General features: G+C 41.4%; 1 protein-coding gene across 4 annotated transcripts in view; it reads left to right on the forward strand.

The window, feature by feature from the left end:
• Positions 1-14,574, forward strand: part of utrn (utrophin) — a 145,431-nt gene that overhangs the window by 6,638 nt on the left and 124,219 nt on the right. For 2 of the 4 annotated variants that reach the window (XM_028397311.1, XM_028397313.1), the window contains exons 1-8: positions 1,559-1,710; positions 7,181-7,242; positions 8,105-8,197; positions 9,279-9,356; positions 10,623-10,715; positions 11,112-11,284; positions 12,022-12,137; positions 12,671-12,837. In XM_028397311.1, coding sequence (XP_028253112.1) covers positions 1,629-1,710; positions 7,181-7,242; positions 8,105-8,197; positions 9,279-9,356; positions 10,623-10,715; positions 11,112-11,284; positions 12,022-12,137; positions 12,671-12,837 — 864 coding nt within the window. In that variant the 5' untranslated portion in view covers positions 1,559-1,628. Of the gene's footprint in view, positions 1-1,558; positions 1,711-2,725; positions 2,769-7,180; positions 7,243-8,104; positions 8,198-9,278; positions 9,357-10,622; positions 10,716-11,111; positions 11,285-12,021; positions 12,138-12,670; positions 12,838-14,574 lie in introns of those variants that run through there. The other 2 variants (XM_028397316.1, XM_028397312.1) reach the window with 2 other exon arrangements.

Raw genomic sequence — 14,574 nt, forward strand, 5'->3', positions numbered from 1 at the left:
GTGTTGATAGAGAAACCTTCCCAAAGTTTAACCCTGATAGTAAAGGTTAATGCTTGAAGCTCTTTCATAAGAAGGTTTTAGAGATGCCCTCTTTGTCTGTCTGGAACCTTGGTGTGTGTCACAGCATTTCAAATTTTCTACTTGAGATTGTATGCCTAATCCAGTGACAAATTCTGGGTTGCACTCTTCCTGCATCTCAACAGTATCAATGCCAAAAAGAGTAGCTAAACGTAGATCTTGTGTGGTTTCTGGGGTGTGTGCAAAAGGAATCTTTAGTGGTTAAACAGAGGACAACACAAGGTCTCAGTCAGAGTCTTTTCATTTAGAACAGAGAACACTTGACTTAATCCACTTCTAATTTATTTTCATGAAGCTGTATGTAACGTTTCAACTAATTACTCAAGTTCGGATGCTGGTAAACAAGCAGCTCTTACTGCCATGCAAACTGCAGCAACATTTGTGGTGAGACATGAAAATAAAAGGTTTCGTTCATTTCTTCCATCTGTGAGTCAGAGCTCGGCCATAATCAAATGAAGTGTTTGTGAGTGAGATGTTTATGGCAGTGTGTATGAGCTCCCATTCAAGTATCTGGATGATGGATGCGCTCAGGGTGGTGTGTGAAGACGGACTGACAGAGGAGGACGCCTGTCTCTGAGTGACGCAGCCCAGTGGAAAGATCTTTTTGCGTCTCCCATTCCTTCAGTTGCTTCCAAGGCTAGCATTACCCAAGCCATTTCATTCCTCAGACTAGTGACCAGACCAGCTGCTGCAACTCTCTGTGGAAGGAAGTGGACTTAATTCAGTCAGAGTCTGGAAGTCGGTCACCAGTGGACCAAGCTGGTTTTCCTCCTTCACTTCCTCTCTGTGACAGAAAGGAAAAGAGAAAACAGAATGCAGGAAAATACACTTTCTCTTCATGTTTCCCCTTCCCCTTTTACTCTTCTCACTCCCCCCCCCCCTCTGTGGGAATAGAACTGTTTGTTCAGTTGCCCCTCAGTGACTCAATATATCAATGAGCAAATGGACCTTTTCCCTTAGCTTCACAGCTCATAGACCAGCACAGGATGTCAGAAGCTATCACAGTTTGTCTGCTGCCATGCTTCTGTCATTCAGTGAATCAGATTCTATCATAGGTTTCACTTTCGTGTACTGAAAGAGCTGAATATTGTAGGCCTCGGTGTCAGCAGTTTGCGTTAGAGTTTGGGTCACTCTGGGTCATGTTTATCTGCTGCTGTTTTCTGCAGCGTGGGGAAATGAGAGCTGTTGTTTCCAGCAGTAGAGAATCAGCTGTCAGTCACTGCAGTGCATATGTCCCACACACAAACACACCTCTCTGTCACCTGTCACTAACATATGAATTGACAAGCCAAAACATTCCCTGTTTTTGTCACTTACTTTTCTCACCCCCCCCCTCAAGTGTGTGTGTGTGTGTGTGTGTGTGATGTCACATCAGACCGCCTGGCCCAGCACCCCAAATAAACCCACCCATTGCACTCGATAAATGCTCTCAAACCTCTACTTCCTCTTTCTTTTTTTTCTCTCACTCCCACCACTGACACCTTGTCTTCCTGTTCCGGACTTGTTGTTTTCACTTCTTTCGTGTTGTTTTTAAACATACTTTTTTTGTCATGAATTTAAGTAAGTGGATGTCGTGGAGAAAGCGTAACTTTTTCAGAAGAAAAGCAAAGCGTGAAAGTGGTCTTGATCTAGGTAAGGCTTCCTGACTTAACTTGCCAGCACTTTGCCATACCGACAGGAGAAAATCGGTTCAGTGTATGTTTAATGCATGCATTACTGTGTTTTGTTTTTTAGTCAAGATGTTGATTAAATGTGTGAACATACATCTCTGGGTTGATGTCCTCCTGATCCAGCCAGTCATTCATCATATGACAGAAGCATTGTGTAGATGAGTGTTAGAGTTGGGCTCTGATTTCATAGTGAAACAGAAAGACGGCTTTGTCAAAAATAATGCGCCCCACTCACAAAACTGTAAGAAAGTCATTATGTGAGTAACGTGAAAACACATGATAGGATTGTTTTCATGTTGCATTTGTTGTTTAATGCATGCAAAGGCAATAGTGCTTTTTGGTGAGGATGGAGTCAAGTGTGCCAACATTTTCCCATAACTAAGTCTAGCATCCTCAAATTTAATTCATGACATATCTATACATAGCATTCACCCAAACTCCTCACTGTTGGGTTTAAGGTGGGAATGGAGAGATTTTGTAGAAGGTTAAAACCTCCACTCCACCTCCTTGCCACCACTATCATCCTGTGTTGTGTCCTGTATTTGTCTCTGGCTGATATGCCATTCTTTGTCTCTTCTCTCCATCTTGCGGTAGCGTTTTTGCGTTTTGTCCTGTTGCATGCTGGGATGGTGCTGAACAGTGTTTCTGTGTTTGTCTGTGTTCATCCCCTATCTTACGATGCATGATGACTCCCCACTCTTGGCTTGCCCTGTCCTGTCCTGCTTAGCTCCAATCCCTTTCCCTTTCATTGACAGTGTCCCGCTTCCCCTCCTTAGCCTCCCTCTCCCTCTCTCTTTCTGCTGTTGCTGCCACTGCATTCCTCTGATCTTTTCCTCCCTCTCTGGTCAAGGAGTGACAGAGGCAAGCAGAGGAGAGGGAGACAGGAATATCAGATTCTGTTTTATACGCTGATACTTTTGGACTGTCACCTCCTGCCCAGTTGTTTGGAGTTTTTTTTTTGCTGTTCAGTACTGTGTGGCCTGTGCTAAATGATGGCAGAGCATGTCCTCAAACTCAGAGGTAGGAACCATTGACAGGTGTGTCATCCAGGGTTTGGTGGCAGCTAGGTGTGACTCAGGTGTGGCAGAATCAAACAGAAGCAACAGCACCAAAAAAGAGAGTGTTTTTGGTGCTGTTGTGTAACCTGGTTAAGGTGAAGTAGCAGAGTGAATGTGAGCTGGACATTTTTTTAAGATGTTTTGATTCATTGTGTTGTTTGATAAAAGCACCAGATATGTTTAGAAAGGTGTTAATGTATATCGTAGCATTCTGATTTTAAACACATCTCTTTAAAGAATGCAGTTTTATCGCTGCCTCCCTTTTACAAGCCATACCAGCAATTTAGTTTCCTTACACATCTCTGCTTTGGTGGTGTGACCTGGGTTGTAGCACACGCACGCACGCACGCACGCACGCACGCACGCACGCACGCACGCGCGCACGCACGCACGCACACACACACACACACACACACACACACACAATTCGTCTGCTCCTCTGACTCTACAAAATTCCATTGCTTGCCCACACCTCATTGTTTTCGTTCACACCTAATTACGCCAATACACGCACCCATGTAGGCTACAGAGGGGTGTTTTGGAGATGGTAAGTGGGGATATGGGTTAATCTCTCTTGATGTTTTCCTCACAAATTCCCAGATCATGTCAAGAAAAGATTGTCAACAAGGCTGTGCTGCCTGGGACAAGCTTAGACAAGTGACCATTGGAGGAGTAGAAGGGGAGGGAGGAATGCCTGGGAAATTATAGGAATTCTATGCATACCTTTCAACCTACAGAGTTAAATGTACATCTCTGCCAACACACTGGTTACATAAGAACGCTTGTTTGAGGACATGTAAGTTCAGCGATGGATAATGGCTGGTATGTGACTGTGCATGTCCTGTATACTATAGATAAGCTTCTTCCAGTCTGAAGTGAGGGTTCTACTAAAACACAAGAAAACTGGGCTGCTTTCCAGAGAGCCATCAAGGTGAAGTTCAACTTGTGAAACTTTTTTGTGAGTGCAGCTTCTTCTTTAGAGCTGTTGAATAGCTAAAAAGAGAGCTTCATCACCAGCGACCCGAGAAAGGCATGCACTGTGCATTGTGCATCCAACATCATTGAAAAAGTTTTTCTGCAACACTCATCCTAGTTTATTTAATAGTTAACCTTCTTGTTACCCTTTCAAATATTTTGATATAGTATGTGTTTTTTTATGCGCTTGTTCAGTGGCTGCACATCTATTTGTGAATTTCTGCTGTGAGCAGAAGTTAAGCATTAGCCAATAAGTTTAAATTAGCTAAAGGTAACAGCTGGTCACTGATGTGGCAAACTTTGTAAATATCTGTGTTTGTCTAAGCTCTAAGCTCTCATGTTTGCTGTGTGATGCTGTCGTGGAAACCCTGATGGTTTGTTTGATTTTCACCTCAGTGCCTCCCACCATTTTTCCCCCCTTCTCCCTGCTGTGTGGTCACAGGCTCTCTCCACCTGTGAGACTGAGGCTGTATACTTTATGTGTCTGCTGCTTTCCCAGCTGTCTGCTTTGAGGAACATATGTGTATCCATGCTTTTTTTTTTGAACATTTTTTTGTGTGCTTTGCTCAGTTTGATCTGCATTGTGAACTTTGTTTGGCACTGCTACCATTTTTATTAACTCATTCTTTGGACTGGAGGCATGTAAAATATTGAGAATTCACCTTCTGCACAAATAGCACAGCACTGTGGTCTTTTATAGTGTTTACACACATCTCAATATATTGAGAGCAGGTCTGTGTGCACAGTGAGCTGAGTGAGTACACCACTGAGATTTCTCTTTCTGCCATACCGGTAGTCACTACATCCAGTTGGGCTGTTGTCAAAGAAACACATGTTACTTCTCAGTACATTTACTGTACATATATGTGCTGACACTACTGTGTGTTTGACTGCATTTTATCTGAGTCATTATATGACAGGGGTTTAATGTACGTTCTTCCTCACTTAGAGTGTGACTGTGTGCAGGATGTGTTTATGACTGTTCGCAATGTTAGAATATAGGCTATTCTAAAGTTGACACAAGTCCTGTAATTCCAGTTTACAGTGTATTTATTTTTAATTTCCATTTGTAACACACCTTCCTCTCATCTGTTTACACTCAGCTTCATTTTTGTGCCACTAAAAAAATCAATTAATAATAAGTGTCTGGCCAAGATGGCAGGTATATAAAATGCTTAAGTGACAGCGGACACGTGTAATGATGGGTTTTTGTTTAAGGAATAAATAGCTTTATTCTTTTCTCATACAAAAACACACTCTTGAACACACTTGCCTGTCACCTCTTTGATCTGCCCTGCAGTAAGACATTCTTGTGCTGTGGTGAGGTGGAGCAGTGTGAATGAATTGGGTTTATTGTCTTGCCAAGATGGTGAGGTAGACCGGAGCTCACAGGGACCCTCTCCTCGGATGCCTCAGAGGCCCTCCACAGGGTGCCTGATAAAGTTGTAAAGGCAGGAGGCCTCAGGAGACATGGGACTTATAATAAAAGGAAAATTGATGTAGTGTTGAAGGCATACCTGTACTATACCTGCCCTACACCTTCTGCTCCTTGTTGTTTTTAAAATGTTCTTGGCAGTGTTTTCCTCCTTCCCTTTTGGATGCCTCACTCAGATTTTTGGCCATGTGCACATTTTTTTTGCTATTTTTATTGTCTTGTGGTCTGTTTATCTTTCCTCCTCCCCCTCCTTGTTAGAACATGTTCAGCCATTCATTCCACCTGCAAGTTATTCTCTGTAATTCATTGTCACCAGTTATGTCACCTACCCTTTTCAACATGACCTCTTCTTTGTCTCCTATATCCTTCCTCTGTCACATTATTCATTCAACGTTATTATTTAGGCTTTGTTGCTGCTGCTTAGGATTTATGTGAAAGAAGGTCAATGTACTCTCATGAGGGCCTTTTAACAGCACACAAAGACAAAAGCTCATATAGTGTATACAAGTCAAGGCAACTGGCGTCTTGTGCTTTTGTCTGAGCCAGTTATTTTGTTCCACATAGGTGCTCTTATTACTCAGTGTCCCAGTCTCCATCATTCTCATCAGCACATGAAATGAATAGAATTTGTGCTTGTCCATTTCCTGTTATAAATGCTACACACAAACCAGAAATACAGTGTCTACCCAAAGGATCTAATGTCAAAATAATACTGAAAATGCGGCAACAGTTCCTGTTCCTGTTGAGTTTCAAGAAAACTCTACAAGTCCAGACGCCTTGCTTCAATCTTCTCTACGTATTATGACATGGATGACTGAGAATCTTCATCAACAGGCAACAGTTTCTCATATTCCTCATTTTATTTATTCCCTTTAGGGTCAATAAACACTCAGTTTAGATAATGAAAACCTCCCTGTCTTCCACCATTGTTTATCTTGCCCCCTCACCTCTTCACCTCTTGTACCCCTCCTTCTGGTCTCCCCCTGCAGTACATTCTTGTTTTTATGCCCCTTCACACTCAGTCAGCGGCCGCACACACACACACACAACTTACACTCTGCACCCCAAACAAAGAAGCCGACGACTGCTGGGGCTGGTGATCATAACCTTTGACCTTTTGTTCAGTTCATGGTGCTTTACACAGCCACTAGTTGAACGACATTGGCAGTTTACCGCTCATGCACACTTTGACTTTTACCATCTCTCTATCCCTCAGATTACAGTCTGAATAAGACGTTGGTTGCTGTGCTGAGTATAAAAGCAGATGTTAATGCATTTCTGTTTTTTGATCGGTTCCCTAAGGGTTAAAGCTGTGCAACAAACTCTCAACTAAATGAGGCCTTCAAATTAAATGGCAAAAAAAATTAAAACACTGTAAAGGGTTCAAACATGCTCTTAACAGTAGTATTTTAAATGTAGGACAAAGTAAAGATATCTTGAGGTACAAGGCTTTGTATGAACTTCTCTGATCCATTACAGGAGCCAGTCATTGCCCAGGCACATCAAAGCAGCTGACCCTCTCCCTGACACACAATGAGGCCTTATTACAGAACCATGTTGGAGAGAATAAAGGAGCAGGGAGCGAGGGAGTCAAGTGGGAAGAGAATGTGAAATATTTGTACAATTGGATACAGATATGAGGGAAACATTATACATCTTCTGAGTCCATGCACCTGTTGACATTTTGCCCACATTATCAAAAATACCTTTTATGCCAGAATTTTGTTCCTGTAATTTTCCAATGTTTCAGCAGCATTGATCTGGCTGCTTTTAGGCTGTGACGCCTCCAGCTATAATTACCATTTACCCACAGTGTGTCACAGTGTGTGAGTGAACTAAAAGTGAGGTTAATTCCTGATACAAACAAGTGGAAATGGACTTTAGAGTAAGTTTGTACTTACTGCTTATGTCCAGGTTTTATACACTTTTTCACCCTCCTGACACTCATTTCTTCTTTTCCACAGATGAACATGATGCAGTACAGAAGAAAACATTTACCAAATGGATAAATGCACAGTTCTCCAAGGTAATGTGAAACATTACAGTTCAAACTGATACTAATTAAGATGCACTTCTGCTCCTTGATATTGCGCGTTATTTGTGTCCCAAGGTCTCTGTGCTCCAAATTAGTTAATTAGTTGTAGCCAGAGCCAAATTTACAAGAATTGATAATTAAATTATTTCCACATGTTCAAACAAAGCATTATTTCCCAATTGGAGGGATAGATTCTTTCCTAAATTTGGTTTTTGAACTTTTGTTTATCAAATGGTCAGAAATGAGAGGGAAAAAATGCATAGATTTCTCTCTGCAAGACAGGACTATTCATACTGCTTACTGTCATGCAAAGACCCTTTATGAGCCAGGAAAAAAATGGACTGCAGGTAGTAAGAAATCGCTGCATATTATCTAAATTTGTAAACACAAGTATAAAACGTAATTACACATGTTCAGAACAGAAAAGCCCAAACACGTGATTTTGCTTTCATCAAACATTATACCTTGTTAGAGTGCTGAGGATTGTTATGTGTGTGGTCCCGCTGCTATATTTCATTATTCTCATAAACACATCACCAGAAAATTACATTAAATGTGTTTCAGAGGATTTTGTTAACTGTTCTAGTTTAAATATTTGCACTCTGCAAACGTTTCAATAGAATCTTTTAAGCTTTTAAATACTTTCAGTTTCTCTCTCTATCATTTGGGTGGTTTCAAACTGTTAAATGTCTGTTCCTGTGGTAGTGTTTGTTGCAACTTATTTTCTTTTGACTCCTTCTAAACATGTCCATTGTGTCATACAACACGGTCTGGATTATTGCTGCTGAGCCGCAGGCACATTTGGCAGCTGTCCTTCTAGGTGTTAACCATTTTGTTTGTTTTCTGCTTTGAGACGGGGAAGACACCAATCAAAGACATGTTCTCTGACCTGAAGGATGGGAGGAAGCTGCTGGACCTGCTGGAGGGCCTCACTGGCACTGTCCTGGTGAGTTTTTGGATAAATGCAACACTTCATATGGATTTAGAATTTAATTATTACGTAGTAATCTCATCCTAAAACCTGTTGATTTGTTTGAGTAGTACAGTTTTGTCAGTACTATTGAAACATTGTGAAAGTGTTTGGCAATTCATCCAGTGATATTAGAGAAATGCAGTGTTTTTCATAACTGAAACATGACCCCTTCCTCTTCAAGCCAGCACAAGCACATGCATTACCTCATGTATACTCCAGTGTTAAATCTAATGTAAACATCACAGCCTCACAGGGGTTTCAGCTGATGGTTCCTAGCAAAATTAAACAGAGATATTTTACAAACACATTGGGTATCCTGTTTTATCAGTAATTCATTAAGTTGTATAATATGATAACTACTTTCAGGATCAATAAACAAATATAATTGATTAGCACAACTGCTAATTTCTGCAAAAACTGGTGTTCCTTTTGCATCAAATGTATGTCCTCAGTGACCAACCACAAAGCTTCTGTGTTTTCTTTTATCTGTGTCATCTCTTGACACCCTGTCAACAACATATCAGCTTTCTAACACCTGCGGCCATACTAAGTACCAACTGTCTCTTTGCCATATATGCTGGCACACACATGCACAGACACACACTCCCTCTTTCTCTGATACCAGAATACTAATTCTATAATTGGGTGTTAATGAGTGGTTGAGGTATGTGAAGACTTAAAAGGGATCTGCAGTTAGCAGTTATTCATCCTGCCATTCCTTGCATAAGTTGGCCCATGGACACTGCTGAAAGCATAAGGGGTGTGAATGTAAGGTGTGAAACACTCTGCTGAGTGATGGCATACTTTTTTCTTGGCAATATAAATTGGGAAAACCTGCAATTTGCTTTGACCTGTGGGTTTTATTTCCTGTCATTACAGTGGATGTTTGTAGATAAAATGTCTAAATGTGTATCACTCCATTAACTAAATGAACTCCCAAAGTAAACAAGCACTCGTTGAATTGCATTATTTTTAGTTTCCTGTAAACTTCTGATTGGCTGGTGAACAGTGAAGTTGTTGTCAGCTGATTTCTGCTGTATTTCCTCTTCCTCAGACCAAAGAGCGAGGTTCCACCAGAGTGCACTCTCTCAACAACGTCAACAAAGTACTTCAAGTCCTGCATCAAAACAATGTGAGTATCTAGAGTTCTTTCTCTGTTTTTTTGTGCTGTTCTTTTATCTCCAGTCTTGACTAAAACCAAACACTTCCTGTAACTACACAACTGCAGTGCATGGCCTTGGTCTTTCATCTCTCATAGACATAGTTGTCTACATTGTGTTGAGTATTTCTCTTTGTCTCTCTGTCTGCCTCCTTCACTCCTTCACTCCCCTTTTCTGTGTACAATAGCTGGTCGTAATGCTTTGACCTCAGCAGTGGGAGATAAGGGGGCAGGGCATGCTCATGGGAAGTAGCAGAGGGCCGGAGTTTGCATGCAAACCCTGCTGGTTTCACTCCTGCATAAGCCAAAAGAAATTGTCAGCTTGCCAGAGTTCCCACAAGGCCTGCTGACTGGAAAGAAAAGGAAATGAGACTTTAGAAAATTTGACATTTATCACTGGAACATGTTTGACTTTGTTCTCAAGCCTAGCTGTAGACAAGTGTGCATTATGCAGTGCAACAGTCATACAAAGAAATGTGTGATGCCTGTGTACGTGCTGTACAGTGTGTTCTGTTTTGGTGCATTTTTGAGCTTGGTTTAATGAGAAACACTCACGATGGAAGGGCAATGTAAGGCTAATTAGAACTATAGATGGGTCAGAGGTCAGCTCTGCATGGAGAGAGAGAGAGAGAGAGGTCAGCTCATAGTTTGACAAGACACTTGACCTCATGTTCTACTCTGTGCCTTGATCCTCTCCAAAATATTTATATGTAATCAGTTGGCCTCACCTCAAATGATAAGTGCCTGACGATCCTGCAGACACACTTCAGTGGTTGCACTGGAAGGGTGTAATTAAGAGAGTATAATCCAATCTGTGTGATGACTGGCCAGAGGTATTGAGCTATAACGGTGCAACACTCATTAAGATGAAGTGCTATTCACAGCACTTGTATGATTGCACTTGAAATATGTTTGGTCTTGGTAAAGTATGACTGCAATTGTTTGTAAAATCTGCATATAAATCTTTTAACTTAGTTAAATTTGCTAATAATCGCACTAGCTGCTTTTACCTTTGAAATATGAATTGTCAGTTGGAAAGAAAATGTAGCACGTTTGAATTTAGCATTGGATCTCTTTGGCTGATAAACCATTAAGCTTGTTTCTCAGACAGAACTCACTTACAGGACAGAAACTGTTTGTAAACTCAGTTTGTAACTCACCTCCTTCTACCTAAGACCATTTATTAACCCATAATAGATGTATATTTTTTGATGTATCCTCCTCTGCTACCTCTTTCAGGTGGACCTAGTAAACATAGGAGGCACAGATATTGTTGATGGGAACCACAAGCTGACATTGGGCCTCATCTGGAGCATTATCCTTCATTGGCAGGTGAGAATTTTCCACTCACCTTCCTAGCACACACTAACACACACACACAGGCTCATTATTGTTTGCTTTATGAACTTGCTCTTCATAGATGGTCCAGAGGGATCATATAAACAGATGATGGAAAAAAGTATTGGTGTGCACACATGCATATATGTAAACAGGCTTATTATCCAGTCCTTTGTGTGTTTGCCTTGCTGAAATTTGAAACAGCTTAGCTATTATACATATGCTTTTTCAGCATTAGTTTATTTTTTATTATTGTTAGTTGTTTGTTAGTGTCCTTCCAGTGCATTATCAATTTTACATGTTGTAGATTTCTGTTGTAGATTTGCATTAGTACTGGTACATAAAGTTGTACATCTGTGGATCTGCTCATCTTTCTGTATGTTCCTATAGGTGAAGGACATCATGAAGGATATTATGTCCAACCTGCAGCAGACCAACAGTGAAAAGATTTTGCTGAGTTGGGTACGGCAGTGCACACGCTCATACCCAGAAGTCAATGTGCTGAATTTTACCACCAGCTGGGCAGATGGCCTGGCTCTCAATGGTATCCTCCATCATTTCAGGTGAGGAAGTAGATGAGACTTCAGCACAGACTGGAGCAAGAAAGTGCAGTAATTAAGCTTAAAGAGCTCAAGTTTTACTAAAAAGTGTTCAAGTTATGTTAAAAAAAGTTTCATTTTTCACGTTTCATTTTGCGTGTTTTGTTGTTGTGAGCTTGAAGCTGACACCATATATGTGTCATATGCCCTTTGACCCTTTGAATGTAAAACTGTACACACACTTAGGCCTTCAGGCACTGCCAGAAGAAACCAATGTGTAGGAACCTCTCTGTTGATTTGTGTATGAGAGGATACCTAGTCTGAAGGTCAGGTTGACAGGTCAGCGCCTGCAGGGTGTGTGTACACTGCTTGACTTGTTCTGTTTACGCCTGCCATGTCACTGTTTGCTTTCGCTCTATGTGTGTGAGTCAAAGAACCCCCCCCCCTTCTGTAACTGCTTGTCCCTACTAGTGACACACACACACAGGCCTGTGAAGTGTGAGAAAGGCCGCTGTTGGTTTTAGACCTGGGCCTAGGGTTTAGGTGGATCACTGAACACACACATTCCACACCCAACTGGCCTCAACACAAGTCTGCCCTTCCTCTGCTCTGCTCAGAGAAGCTTCTTGTGTGTACACATGGTACATATTTGAAACATTTATGAACTTATATCTAAGGATGTACTAAGGATATTCTCTGCAAAGTGTATTAAAAAGCTCTCATTATCTCCGGAGTTATGACCGCTCTTGTTCTGTCTTCAGGCCAGGTGCCTTCAGCTGGGATCAGGTTGTCAGGCTGAGCCCTGTGGAGAGGCTGGACCATGCTTTTACTGTAGCCAAAAGCCAGCTAGCTATCGAGAGGCTCCTGGATCCTGAAGGTACTAGTATTCTGAGACATTTTTATACACAGCAGTCAGAGGTAAACTATTTTTTAATTTGGCTATAGTAAAAATTTGGATATAAAATCTCCAAAATTCCCACATAATAAAATATAGTCTGTATCTGATTCACGCACCCTACCTTCATGTCCTGCCAGTAGTTGGATAGATACACAGTGGAGCAAATACCTTGATGTTGTGTTTGGCTGGTGATCTGTAAGAAAGTGGATGCATGTATTTGAGCTAAATTCAGACGCTTGTTTTATGTCACGACAAAAGAGCCAGTCACACCTGACCTGTATCAAAGCCATGTTTAATCAGTACAACATGTCTGCCTTTTTGTCTCACCTTCTCATCTGATCTCCTCCTGTCAACCCCAACTGCTATCTTGCCATCTCACTCTTTTTGCTGTGGTACTTTTCTTCTTACAATTTTCACCTTTCTCCCTCTTTCCTCTCATGCCCAATTTACTATCTCTGATCTTTCTTCCCTACATTCATCTTCCTTCCACTGTCCTGCTTCCACTCTGCCAGATGTGGCGGTGCAGTTGCCAGATAAGAAGTCCATCATCATGTACGTCACATCGCTTTTTGCTGTGCTGCCCAAAGATGTAAGCTTGGAGGCTATCAGAGAAGTGGAGACCCTGCCACGCAAATTCAAAGTGGAGGCTGAGGACTCGGGTCCAGGGCTAAGTGCCCAGGTAAAATATGCAGTCCACTTGTTTTATGTGATACAGAAGGGCATCATAAAAGCTCAGAGGGGGTTAGGCATGTGGGTTTAACAGAATCTCTGTACTGTTCCCAGGAAATTTCAATGTACTCTATCCATCTGATTTTACAAAACAAATGGAAGGTGCTTTTTCCGTGCATAAAGTTTAAAAAATCCACAGCTGGTACACAGAAGAGGGGCAGGTCCATACTGTGTCAGGAATTTATAACTGGACTCAAAAAGTGTTTTGGAGTTCTTATAAATTTAAAAAATCTCTTTTAACAGTTTAGTATGGAAAACATTTGAACGAGTGTGAGCTCTGTTGTTTCATACTTTAGTCCCTGTTGTTGTAGTTGTCACTGTTACTGCAGTGATTGCATACTGAAATGTTTTCCTTTCCATTTGTTGTCATATGAGTGGTTTTCATGATAAGATTTTTGTTGCAGCTTGTAGCCAGGATGTCCCAGGCATTTAACCATGAGTATAAATGGATGCAGTTGTTGATGCTATTTTAAATAGTGTCATCAATAGAGGCCTTAAGTTTTGGTGTTGGCTGCAGCTCTCAGCTTCTAACAGCACAGCTGTAACTCTGCTGAACTTAACCAAGATGCCGTGGTGACTTGGTCTGCTTAATTTCTGTCTAATGCTAAATTCTAATTCTCTGTCCTTCGAGAGATATACTTTATTCCTATGTATGCAGAGTAGGACATTACCTCAAGTGGCTTTAAAGCATAGCCTTTACCAGTAAAGATAGTCATATGTTGAATGAGCAGGGCAAATCTGACAGAATACATACATATGTTGTTAAAACCCTTTAAAATGAAATGTGTAATACAATCTCTATAGTCCTCCATGGTACAATGATTAGCAGTACATCAGACATGGCTAATGCAAACAAACTAACAACTGAGAAACTGAAGTCAGTCCTAACTGCTTCGCCCTTTGCTGCTGTACTTACCGATAAAATTTAGTTTGAAGGCCATAAACCATTGCTCTGTCCAAGCATATGGAATATTGTGTTATTGTGTGTTGCCAGATAGAATGAGTCACTCCCACCCTAAAAAAACAGTCTCCTTCATTCTCTCCAGCATTGCTCATGAAAAGCACAGCAGGCATGGGCAAATAGGGAGCAGAGCCATGACTCACCCCTCTGACATTATCCAACAGACCAAGCTGCATGCTGGAAACACCGAGCTGTAAAGGGATGGAAGGAAATGGGGGAATAAATTGGTGAGAATGGGAGTCTGTGCAGCAACTTGACAGGGAAGGTTATTTCAGTCAACGTGCCAGTGAGTCTGTGGACATCTGTGGACATGTCCGTGTCAACTTGATTTAAGTTGACTTTCATGAACTCCAAATACTTGGATAAACTCAGCTTGATCAAATTGATTAGAATTTATGTATGCACTTAACCCATATTAGTTTTTCCAACCATCTCCCACCCTCTGTGCTGTGCTTTCAGCCCTAGGGCAGTTCATTTTCAAGTTTTTTTTTTTAGTCAGAAAATCCCAAAACCACCTCTTAAGTTTTTATTGCCCGTGGGCACGTACTTAGTTCACACACCCTGGAACGAGCACTGGAAAAGTCTTTTTTAAATAGCATCCTGATTGGTTCAATGAGGGGTTTTCTTTCCTGGCACACTTTCTCTCCCCATAGGAAGTGATGCGTAATGCTGCTGCTAGTGAGAGTGAGTAGAGGAACAATAAAGGCTCTTTGTTTTTGATGACTG

This window comes from Parambassis ranga, chromosome 24 (genome assembly GCF_900634625.1).
Source record: "Parambassis ranga chromosome 24, fParRan2.1, whole genome shotgun sequence".
Taxonomy (NCBI): Eukaryota; Metazoa; Chordata; class Actinopteri; family Ambassidae; genus Parambassis; species Parambassis ranga.